The sequence below is a fragment of the Pristis pectinata genome, chromosome 1 (genome assembly GCF_009764475.1).
Source record: "Pristis pectinata isolate sPriPec2 chromosome 1, sPriPec2.1.pri, whole genome shotgun sequence".
Taxonomy (NCBI): domain Eukaryota; kingdom Metazoa; phylum Chordata; class Chondrichthyes; order Rhinopristiformes; family Pristidae; genus Pristis; species Pristis pectinata.
The window spans coordinates 97,869,899-97,883,009 of NC_067405.1; the positions used below are offsets into that span (position 1 = coordinate 97,869,899).

The 13,111-nt window shown below is 37.8% G+C and overlaps 1 protein-coding gene across 2 annotated transcripts in view; it reads left to right on the forward strand.

The window, feature by feature from the left end:
• Positions 1 to 13,111, forward strand: part of LOC127568274 (gephyrin) — a 416,570-nt gene that overhangs the window by 318,085 nt on the left and 85,374 nt on the right. For both annotated transcript variants that reach the window (XM_052011838.1, XM_052011847.1), the window contains one exon: positions 12,393 to 12,530. In XM_052011838.1, the coding sequence (XP_051867798.1) occupies positions 12,393 to 12,530 (138 nt within the window). The remainder of the gene's footprint in view (positions 1 to 12,392; positions 12,531 to 13,111) is intronic.

Sequence of the window (13,111 nt, forward strand, 5' to 3'; positions counted from 1 at the left end):
GAAAAGTAAATGCAGTAATTGTGCCACATATGAGCGTTATAAATGAGGATGGGATATAATAGGTAAGTATGTTGTGAGAATATTAAGCTTGGCATCTTGGTGTTGATTAATGGATAGCAGCAGAAGAAACTGGGAAGCTTGCTTTCTTTCACCTGTTTTGTTTTTCCTTCTTAATGCTGCCCCCTAATGCCAGAAGTTGATAATCCAGTTGGTACTCAAGCTACATGGTGCACCATTTTTTCTGTTCACAGCCGTATTCCATTTACTCATGTAAGTGCGCACAATTTGTTCAGAAATGGGGTGAACAGACAGTGTGAAAATGTCATCAGTTGTCAGCATTAACAAATGATTGTATTAGCTTGGGAAATGACATATACAAAGGTTTTTATTTTCCATAATAATAGGCTCAGCATTATCTTTATTGTTTGGCAGTGATTTCTAACTGGTACAGTTGAGATGTTGGAAAGTAAGCATGTAGGTCTGCTGAAAAACAATTAAGCAAAAGTGGGATGTCAGTGTGAAGCTGTTTTTATTTTGTTCAGTAAACAAATCAGAGAGTAAAAAGCATTCTGAAGTTTTTGTTAAGTATACATCCTATTGCAGTTAAATGTAATATGCACCATCTGGAAAACCAGTCTTGGGAGAGGTTGTAATCAGTCTGACCTATTACAGCTTTGTCAGTCAGAAACTAAATTGGGGTTTCTGGCATAGTACTAAATTCAGTAATGATCAAGCAGGAGGGGTATCAAATATGTTATATGGGTATTTGGTTTTTAATTCTTGGAGTTCTGCCAACAAGTTTACTTACCTGCTCATGGATGAGTCAGCTTACTTGGTGCTTTGTATTTGCACTTGCTAATCACGCTGAGAAATGCACAAGAAATTTGGCCTGTCACTAGAAAACTGTAATCAGGTTAAACTTTAATGATTCATCTCCTGATTGGGTTAAGCAAAAACATTTATTGGAACAGTTTCTCAGCCAATTAAAATCAGATTGTAATCCTTTTGATGCAGAAAAAATCTCATGGCTGCTAAGGAGCTTTAGAAAATAAGAAGCTTTCCAAGTTAAAGGAACAAAGAAAGTACAGAATGTTTATCAAAAATAACAGAAAATATCAGAGAAATTGAGCATAAGAGGAGAGAGCAAAAGGAAATGATTTTCCAGCTGTATTAAACTTTGTGAGATGAAAAGAGAAGCAAGGGCAGAGTGCAGCTGATGAAAGAATATGAACCTTGAACAGCAATAGGAACCAGTGAGCATCTGTGAATCTGTGAGCAGATGGGAGAAATGAACGTTACCAGGTTATGCAACAGCAGATCGGGGTGTGGTGAGAGAAATAATTAAAGTCGATCAAGTAACGTGTTTAAAAACCTAAAAACTACAAGCTGAGGAACTTTAATTAATTCAGTGAATAGAACGTCAGAATGAAGGTTGGAAGTGAGCACAGCAGTCAAGGAGAGACAAAAGAATCTCAGGGGTCATCAGTGCAAGATATGGAACTGATTGGTAAGTAGCTAGTGACTTTTTTTCCTTTTCGTCCAGTATTGTTTATTTTTAGAATGACAAGGCACTGAGTTCCATCAAGTGCACTTGCGGTACATGTTGGATCTCAAGGACAGTGCTCACCTCCTAGATAAATACACATCGAGTAAGTGTCATCAGGTGAAGAAGCTTAAGTTTTGAAGCTTGAGCAGTTCATTTATGAATCTGTGAGATACATGGGCAACATTGTTCAGGACATTGTCACTCTGCAGTTGAAATTTGCAGTTAGAGTGAGGAATGGTGAATACCAGATTGATGCAGAAAACCTAGCACAAAGAGTCCTTAGTGCATCTTGTTCTCCAATTCATCCAGCAGGTGGAGGGCAAAGGTTCTTCTGGGGAGTACAGCCAGAGCCAAGTCTCTGACACCATCAACAGCTCTACAGTGGAAGGTACAAGTAAATATAGAAAGAGGAGAGTGTTAAAGATTTATGCATGATTGGAGAGTGCCCTAGAGGGAGTAGAAGGACCAAGTCTGCATAAATGCAAATCAGATGGTTAATCAAATGGTTTGTTCCTCACCTGAGCTGGGACATGTTGATTGCTCATCTTCTGGAACTGTTAGATAGGGTTTAAACCTGCTTGGCATGGTGTTGGGAACTTGAACATAGATTCACAAGAGAGAGGTGTAGAGGATACAAAATTCTGGAAGCCCAGTAATAAGAGAGGGGTCAGGTCCAGTGTTCATCTTAGTAAGCCCAACAAAAGAGGTGGATGTTCTTGAGTTTATTTTCAGGAATGAAGCAAGGCTGGATGGAGTTATTTTAAAACAGTTTGATTTAGCATAGTTATGGGAAAGGGCAAGGATAGCCCATAGGTTAATGAGGAGAAAGACCAATTTTACTTGGTGAATTGCCATTTAACAAATAATGATTGAAAGAAGTAAGTTGAATGTAAATTCAAAGAAGTGAGTCACTGAAGTGTACCCATGTGTTGTTTCTTGAATTTTTACTGGGATAGAATCAGAACATATTTAATATGGGTGCTTATTTAGGATTAATACAACTTACTGTTAAGAAGGGCAGCACAGCTAGGTCATTGCTGCCTCACCATCTCCAGCCAACAGGATTAATCCTAACCTCCACTACTGTCTGTGTGGTGTTTGCACATCCTCTCTGTCACTGCATGGGTTTCCTCCAGGTGTTCCGTTTCCTCCCACATCCCAAAGACTGACCACTGTTGGTGGGAATGTGGGACAATTTTTTTTTGTTGTATTAGGTTCGTATTAGTGCAAATGGCTGCTTGATGGTCAGCACAGACTCAGTAAACCAAAGGGCCTGTTTCCATGTTGTATAACTCTGTGACAACTTGAAAGAATTGGTGTTACTTAGGGAGGAACTGATAGAATCTGGAGCCAGTCCCAGTTGATTGCAACATATTTTTATACTTGACCTACTGTGATTGTATTTCTCCTAGCAAAGCAGTTTATGAGAAGAAGAATTTCATGTTAGTTCATTGAGTTGTATCCTACTTTACTTCTAGATGACAAACAGATTATGTCTCTGGGAAAGTTAGGGACCACAATACAAGACTTGTACTTACTTTCATAGGCTTGTTTCAAAGAAGTAATCATATGATTTGATTGTGCTGGTGAGAGTACACAGGTAATTTATAAGGATGTTGCCAAGGCCAGGAAAAGTTGAACCAAGAGGAAAGATTGAATCCTTTTCTTGGTTGCAAAGGAAGCTAAAGAGAGATAATTGAGGTGTGTAAAATGGAGGCTCCAAGACAGAATAAATAGAGGAAACTATTTCCCTTACCCAAGAGGATTAAACCAGGGATCATATGTTTAAGGTAATTGGTAAAAGAATCGGAGGGGAGAAGAGTAAATGATTTTTCATTTAGCAGAAACCATTAAAATTTTTAAAAAGGGTGCTGATGTATAGCTGAAGAGCTGTGACCTGCTACAGACCTGGTGGGATTAAGCTGGATTGTTCTTTTTTAGTTGATGTGTACATGATAGACTGAATGGTTGCCTTTTGAGTTGTAAGTTTTTTATGATAACTCTGCAGTCACTGTATGAATTCTCAAAAACTCAGGAAATAAGATTTTTATATCAGAGACTTGGATTCAACAACCTTGTTTTCAATTTGGATTTCTTGCCTATAAGAAAAGCATCATTTGAGGGGCTTTTGAAGTTGATTTTATTCTCCCCTCATTCTTCAAATAGTGTGGCCTCTCTTTTCCCTCCTATAGTCTGCAGACAATGAGCCACATCATGCCGGATTGAGCCCACTGCCCGTGGTCCCCACATGCCTGTGCTTATCTGAGATTCATGTGGTTGGCCTATCTCGTTGGACCTCCACATCCTTGAGTCTGGTGTCAAGTTCTGAATGATGACTGGGCTGCAGTGGTGTGACACCTTTCATAGATTTTCACAGCAGGCAAAGCTGGGGGCAAGGCTTTGCCACCTGTGAAACCCATAAGAAATGTTAGTAATTTTTAAATGACTTTGACATCCAAAAGAATTTAAAACTATTAAAATTGAAGTAACTAATCAACAAAATCATTTTAAAAACTTCAAGTTAACTGAAGCAAATTTTAAAAATTGGAAATAATTTGAAGCATTACGTTCAGAACTGCTGGCTTCAGCCAGCCTACTTCGGTCATTGTCTTAAGCTCCTTTTCAGTTCTCTTTTCTATATTTATTCAATTTTTGTTTACATCATTTCACAATCAATTTTGTTAATGTTTACTGAAAATTGCAATTAATTTGTCCACAATTTCTAGTTAATTTTTGTTGCCTATGGCTATCTTTTTATCAACAGGAGCATTGCATATGGTAACTTTGATAATTTTGTTGTTTGGTTTTATTAAATTTATCTTCAAATTTGAATAACTGAAGACACCCATGTGAACAGATGTAACTGCCAATGCATCATTCAACAAAAAATACCTTTGTGTTCATTTTAAGCCCTATTTATCTCATGAGATAACTTTCAGATTATTGCAGTTATTTTCTCAACATCAAAGCAACAGATAAATCTGAACATCGGTATTTATTTTAAATAATGATTTGTAACTACATTTTGGATTACCTTCTCTTTCCTGCTTTTAAAGAATGCATACAGGAGAGTGCATTGAATAAGTCAGCATACAAACTGCCAGGAATGCTGGTTGTCTTCCTTGATGATGATATTTACCACTTCTTCATTGAGTATTGATGAAAGTTATTTCTTTAAGTGAATTTCATGCTTTCTGAAGGCAGTAAAGTTACTTTATATAGCTATTATATAACATGTTAAACATGATTATTCCATCAAATCATCTTTCATGCATTATTGACTTATGTGAAGGATCATACTTTTACTGTATGTAAATTCAGGCCCTGGTGTGTAATTAAGATGAGGTATATATGACAAGAGAGTATTTTTTTAAATAAGCAGTGATTACAATTCTGCTTCTGGCATAATATTTCTCAACAAACTAATGACACATTTATTTGGATTCAGCCGTGTTTCAAATTCTGAATGGCTCCTTGAGTTCATTTTGCTTTTAATGATGGAGGCTATTGTTTCTCTAACTGTCATTGTAAGAACTCTTAAACTTCTTGTCTGAATATACCTCCAATGTTTCTAAGGAAAGGCTGCTAATGACTGTGAGTATGACTGTTTTGTCAACATCTGACAGGTCATCGACGTGAAACATTTTATCTCCACAAATGCCTTTGACCTGCTGAGTATTTCCAGCGCCTTGTTTAATTTCAGATTCCTTGCCCATGAAGTATCTTACTTTTAGCCTCACCATCTACTGAGGGAGCAATTCATCAGATTTCTACAGTGTTTTATGTGGGGGGAAAAAAGTGCCTTCTGAGTAGAGAACTAGTCAGATATAAAACTACTACCTGACCAAACCCTACCAAGTCAAAGCAAAACTGAACCCAACTGAGCACAAATGCTTAAGTTTTTCCAAATCCAGCGCAACCCTACTTACCGTCACCATAAATATCGCAAACATACTATTCACAAACAGAAGTACTAAGCCAAATGTCCTGACTTGGATAAAACAGCGAGGTGAGCCAGTATGAAGTATTCGAACTTAATCAAAACCCAAATATTTTATCAGAATATAAATATAATCTGGCCCAAGCATGATATATACAGTTGTGTCTTGTTAGGCTCAGGTAGCCTGCTCTAATCCTGTTATCTCCCCTGAACAGCATAGCTCCTTTAAGGTCATATCGTCTTTTGTTATGTTTCACGTTATACCTATCAAGTGTATGTATTCTTGTTCTAGCCTCCCATAGTTCTTTGATCAGTTCTACATCTTGTTCCCCAAACTAGTTGTTCTCACAAATACTCATATTTGAACATTATTTAGATATCAGAAAAATTCTTTCCAGAAAATGTGTACACTGTATATTGGTTGAAGACTGGACAATCATGGATAAGTTTGCTATTAAATAATTTGGGAGTTGGACATGTGGTCGAATAATTGGGTATAAGACAAAGATGTTGAAAGTGACAAGAGAAATTAACTTGAAAAACGTCATTCTTTGTTTAAGTGATAGACTTTTATGAGACAGATGTTACAAACACATTAAGAGTAAGTCAGCAAGAATTTAGAACTGTAGCTTGAGGAGTATTTAAGCTGTTACCCCATCCCTTGTTTATTATTGGAAGTTGTATTTGGTAGTCATAAGTGGACCTAACTCTCGCTCAGCAGCAAAATAATAAATTTTATAATGCAAAGTATAACAATGCCCTCCAAGGTAATACGACAGTTTCATTCCAGTGGCACCTAGTCTTCCTGTTTCAAATAACTCAGTACCTCAATTTAAATTGGTCAGATTTACAGAAAGATGCTCTGACAGTTGAAGAAATTTAAAAACATCAAGAACTTGCAGGAAAATAATAATGAATTATTGTTTTATTATCTTCCTGGAAATCTATTGTGAAGTAGGGATATAACCTATGTTCTGATTCTCAACAGGTTGTTCGATAATCTTTGCAGTTTTGCCACCAGCCCTAACAAAACCACAAAATTTCAATATGATTGAACCTGTTCATTTAAGTTACTTGTGAATTAGCTGTATTCGCAGAACCGAGGCCAGTTCATCTCACTGATGCTACCGCTGGTAATTTGTGACTTAAGGATCCTGTTAATGGTGTGATTCATGGTCCTAAAGTATCACTCAAATTAAGAAACCAAGAATGGGAAGAAATGAACCTCTGGAATCTCATTCTATTATACCATTTAATATGCCGTTCTCCAAATTTTAACGTCAGCAATTGCAGCTACTTTTCAATCCAAATATTCTGATATCGTGACACACATAATATGCATTTTTATCCAAATGGCTGCGTAAAATCACATTAGTTCTTATCTACTTGTCAAAGACAATTTGTGCATATGTCTTCATTTGTCATTGTAGCTTCCAGCTTTGGTACTAGATTATGCAGAAGCAGTTTGTTTCCTTGGAGTCAGCAACAAAACAGGAATTGTAAATGCCACCTAAGTTATTTTTTGCTGGCATTTTATCAATTTGCTCACTCCTCAATGGCAATCAAATTGTGGTTTCTTAATTTCAAAAACCATGTTGAAGTTACCAACATTATACTTTTCATTTTGCTAATGATCCATCTTGTAAATACTTCAGTGATGACTGTGAATGCAAAACATTGCAATGTTACAGGTTGTTTTGAATATCAAGCATGGTATTTCATTCAATGTTGCACCATTTCAAGGAATGCAAATATTAAATTTAATTTGTTAACAATATCTATGAATTGAACTTCCTGCAAGGGAAGAAATTTTTCTAATCAAGTGATTTTTGAGAAAATTTAAATATATTAGATATATTTCTGCATTCATATGAAATATTATTGAATAATGAACTTGTCGCATTTAAATTCAAAGGGAATTGGAACGTACTGTATATTCAGCTGTTTCCACAAGTTGATACAGATATAGTTTTGAGGCCCAGCATTTTCAATTAATTGTAAAGTTCACTAGTCCTATATTCTGATGACTTTTGGCAACCTGGAACATCTAGATTAGATGCATTCTTTCATACATACCACTAAAAACAGTATAATATGTATTTCAGCAATTTTTAATGATAGAGTTTGCAGCTGCTCTCTTTTTAGTGCTTTAGTGTTTCTGAATGCACTTGGACACTAAGATGATTCTGGTGGAATTTTGTTCCAATCAGCAAACACCTATACTGTCTAGACCAATACACTATAGTTGTTGACAGTCCTTACCCAGTAAACCATTTAGAAACTATCCATTGTGTGGAGTATCTGGGCTCTAAAGTGCTGTCTCAGGACTTGGCACCAATTCTTACTCACATATGTGGTACCTAGCTTTGTAATGCATGAAAGCATCAATTACTCTATATGCAAATCACTCTGTCACCTGAAAAGAGCGAGTATAAATGTGTGAAATTCATATTCAAAAGAAATAAAAATGTGGCATTGGATTCCACAGTTAAGAAAAAAACTATGAAAACATAAAGAGATAATGGTGAAAATGGCATTTGGAAGGATGTAGTGAGAACATTTTTAACTCATAAATATTTGGAATAACCTACCATGAAACACAGTAAAACATTTTTTAAACATTTCCATTGGAAATGTTTTAAAAAGCAATTACTAGCCAGTGATAGACATTATCTTCTTAATGAATGAATGAACAGTGAATCAGTGAAAAGGGTGGCAAGAGAAAAGGTAGGTCTGCTCAAGGACAAAGGAGGGAATTTATGCGTGGAGCTAGAGGAAATGAGCAAGGTCTTCAATGAATACTTCACATTGGTATTCACCGAGGAGAAGCACATAAATAATGGTGAGATGAGGGAGGGGTATGTTGATATCCTAAGATATGTCGATATTAAGAAGAAGAAAGTATTGGGTGTCTTGAAAAATATTGAGGTGGATAAGTCCCCATAGCCTGATGGGATGTATCACAGGACACTGAGGGAAGCAAGGGAGGAGATTGCTGGGACCTTGGCAGAGATCTCTGTATCCTCTTTAGTCACAGCAAGGTGTCAGAAGACTGAAGGATAACCAGTGTTGTTCCCTTGTTTAAGAAGGGCAACAACGACAACCTAGGAAGTTATAGGGCAGTGAGCATTACATCAGTAGTAGGGAAATTACTGGAGAAGATCCTCCGAGACAGGATTTACACACATTTGGAAAAGCATGGGCTTATTATTGATAGTCAACATGGCTTTGTGGAGGATGTCTGTCTCACAAATTTGATTTGAGTTTTTTGAGAAAGTGAAAAAGATGACTGATGAGGGTAGGGCAGTGGGTATTGTCTGCATGGACTTCAGTAAAGCATTTGACAACGTCCCTCATGGTAGGCTGGTCCAGAAGATCAAGTCTCGTGGGATCCAAAGTGAGTTGGTAAATTAGATCCAAAATTGGCTTGGTCATAAAAGTCAGAAGGTAGTGATGAGGGAGTGGTTTTCTGACTGGAGGTCTGTGATGAGTCATGTTCCACAAGGATCAGGGCTGGGACCTATGTTGTTTGCAATATATTTTAATGATTTGGATGAAATATGGGTGGTCTGATTAGTAAGCTTGTAGATGATATGAAAATTGGTGGAGTTGTTAATACTGAGGAAGGTTGGCAAAGGATTAGTTGGAAATTTGGGCAAAGAAATGGCAGATAGAGTTTAATCCGGCCATTTTGGGAGATCAGATGCAAAAGGAAAGTATATAGTAAATGGCAGAACCCTTCTGAGCATTGATGTACAGAGGGATCTTGGGGTGCAAGTCCATAGCTCCCTGACTGTGGCAACACAAGTGAATAGGGTGGTAAAGAAGGCATATGCCATGCTTGCCTTCATCGGTCAGGGCATTGAGTATAAAAGTTGGGAAGTCATGATACAGCTGAATAAAACTTTGGTTAGGCCACATTTGGAGTACTGTATGCTGTTCTGGTTGTCATACTGTTGGAAGCATGTAGAGGCTCTAGAGAGGGTACAGAAGAGGTTCACCAGGATGTTGCCTGAGTTGGAGTCTATTAGCTACAAGGAGAGATTGGACAAACTTGAATTATTTTCTCTGGAGCATTTGAAAGCTGAGGGGTGACCTGATAGAAATATATGAAATTATGAGGGTAGATAGTCAAAAGTCTTTTTCCCAGGCTATGTCAAATACAAGAGCACGCTTTTAAGGTGGGGGTGGGGGGGAGTTTAAAGTTAATGTGTGAGGCAGGTTTTTTTTTTACACAGAGTGGTAGATGCCTGGAATATGGTGTCAGGAAAGGTGATATACACAGACACGATAGCAATGTTATGAGGCATCTAGACAAACACGTGAACAACCAAGGAATAGAGGAATACAGACCATGTGCAGGCAGATGGGATTATGTTGAATGGGCATCATAGTTGGTGTAGACACGGTGAGCGAAGAGCCTGGACATGTGCTGTATGTTATATGTTTTATGAATATTTTCCCTTCTGACTTTGCTTTTATGCGTGTAGCTGGCTATTGGACCAAAAAAATGTCATTACGCAAGCTTTTGACTGTAATTATTTTGTGGACTTGCACGATGACCTTATGTTAAGCTGAAATGAGTATCTGAACCAAAAAAACAGGAATTCTTTTTTATCTTTCCTTCCGACATAGAAAGATCATTCAGTTCCTTGAGTCAATGCCACGTCTCAGAACAACCACATAAATCCCCTTCCCTCACTTTAACCTATTCTCTCTTACATGCCCATTAACTGCAGCCATCTCCCCCACCCTCACACCCACCCACCCACCTAATTCTCATACACCCACCTAACTCAGGCTAATTTACAGAAACCATTTAACCTACCAACCAGGAGGTGTTTGGGGCATGGGAGTACCCTGAGGAAACCAACGCAGTTCCTTGAAGAACATGCAGACAGCACCAGACACCAAGATGGAACCGGGGTCATGGGAGCTGTGAGACAGCTCTCCCTAATGCATCACCATGCTGCCAACAAAGACCTAGTCCATTACGAGGAGTTATTGCTGTATTTGGATAAAGCTATTTTTTTAATTAGGTTTCACGTTCTTTCCCCTCTGACTTTTCTCTTATTTTATGGAGGTACAGGGTAATGTTGGGCAAAGTTATATGGGCTCCAGGACTGCAAATAACCGTCAATAATATGTCAAATTTGGCAATTGTTTCATTCCTGATTGGCTTTGCATATAATGAAACAATGCAAGTATTTGCATTTATACTGCACCTTTCATATTGTTGACATCCCAAAGGGCTTCACAGCAATTAATTTGCACATACAATGATCTCTCTCTTAGGAACAAGACACATTGCTGGAAATCCTCCTTTAATGTTGTTTATCAGCAAATAAATGTTAACCAAAAGACAAGAATCTCCCCCCACGCTTTTTTTTTGGAAGAATGCCATGAGATCTTTTATCCCTGCCCAAAGAGCAAAAGTATAACAATTTCCATGAAATCGCGCCCAGGTGTATTGAAACAGGGAGGAGGGGTGCATCCAGAAGCCAAACTTTGAGGTCGTGGTCAGTGGGTGAATACACAAGAGGATGGTGCATTTACCCACTGAATAATTGGGAGAGCCCCCCCCCCCCCAACCCAAAATTAAATTTCAAAAGTCAAGCTGTATAAAGAAAAAAGGAAATGTATAAGGTAGGATATGTAAACTCTGCATATGGTAATTCAGAAGGAACTTGCATTATTCTTGCATGTGATTCCTTGGGAGCTGAAATGCAGTTGTTGTTATTATATTGACAATGATGGCTCTTGAATTGAATATGGCAAGGTTATAGAGCTTTTCTGGTTCTGGTTGAACAGTTTGTCATAATAAAACTGGTGCCTTTGACGATACAATTCTTATAGATGCACCATAGAAAGCATCTTATCTAGATGCATCACTGCTTGGTATGGCAACTGCTCTACCCAAGACCACAAGGAACTGCAGACAGTTGTGGACACAGCTCAGCACATCACGAAAACCAGCCTCCCCTCTATAGACTCCACCTACACTTTTCACTGCCTCAGTACAATAGTCAACGTAATCAAAGACCCCACCCACCCCGGTCATTCTCTCTTATCCCCCCTGCTATCAGGCAGAAGATATAAAAGTCTGAAAGCACATACCACCAGGCTCAAGGACAGCTTCTATCCCACTGTTATAAGACTATTGAATGTTCCCCTAGTACGATAAGATGGGCTCCTGACCTTGCAATCTACCTCATCATGGCCTTGCACTTTAGTGTCTGCCTGTACTGCACTTTCTCTGTAACTGCAACATTTTATTCTGCATTCTGTTATTGCTTTACCCATGTACAACCTCAATGTACTGATGTGATGAAATGATCTGTATAGATGGCATGCAAGACAAAATTTTTCACTGTACCTTCGTACTTGTGACAATAATAAACCAATTTACCAACTTAACTTGAAAGGTTCTAGTGACAACTCAAGCTAAGACTATTTGCGTTATCCCTCAAATAGATGGGTAGAACTGTGGAGACCACTGAAATAAGCTTCAATCGAGAGCCCTCCAGATTTCATCTTGCATTAAAATCAAAGATAATAGATTGTTATCTTTCTATATTGCTGGACAATTTTGTGGAAATTCGTATTTGTTGTTCCTAATATCCTTTCCCCTAACTATTGAGTAATCCAACCATAAAGCTTTCACCTTCTAGCCAAGCTAAGAATCGCCAGATTTGTCATTTGGAACACGTAGATTTAGAGTTGATATGGATATAACCCTCATTTGAGAATCCAGCACTGAACAATCACAGCTCTTTATGTCCACTAACTTACCATGTCTAATTTTAATGCAGGGAATAAATGAATTTGCTCAGTAGCATTTATCAGCCTTAGCTGTCTGATATACAAACGGCAAAAATATCAACCCTACTCTTTTGTTCTGTTTAGGCCACAGTGCAGTTGATATCAGCAAGGTTGCACGACGACACCGCATGTCTCCATTTCCCTTAACGTCGATGGACAAGGCCTTCATTACAGTACTGGAAATGACCCCAGTTCTCGGCACTGAAATTATCAACTATCGAGGTAGGATAGAAAAATGTGAATTACTCTTTCCCTAAAAATCAACACATTGCTTCATCATTGAAAAGTTATCTGAAGTTAAATGTGTGCTATATAATAACTTGGCAATGTTGGAGTGGTAGTTATGGATAAAAGAATAAATCTAATTTATTTAGTTACTTTTTTTTAAATACATAAATGGTGACCAGATGCTTGACGATATGCATGATCAAATGCAAATCAGTATTTAGAACAAATAGACTGTATTTTTTCTTTGTCTCGCTCATGATCTTCTGTAAATGCTTGCATTTAAATTCAGCATATTTTCCCCTGGAGTTTCAGAACAGAAGCTTGTGCAATAAATCACACCACTTTCCAGAAAGAACACTGTTGAATTCCTTATTTAAACATTTGTACTTGTAGTTTGTCTTCGGTGACCATTTGGAACTCATAATTGCCAAAAGCATATGACAGGATAATCAACTGTTTTCAGCAGTGAATTAAATAGTCACCTACCGGGTGGCTAAAATACACAAAATCGGAAGGATTTCCATGAAGAGATTCTAACTCATCCTGGAATGAAAGGTACTTGCATCATCCTGTCA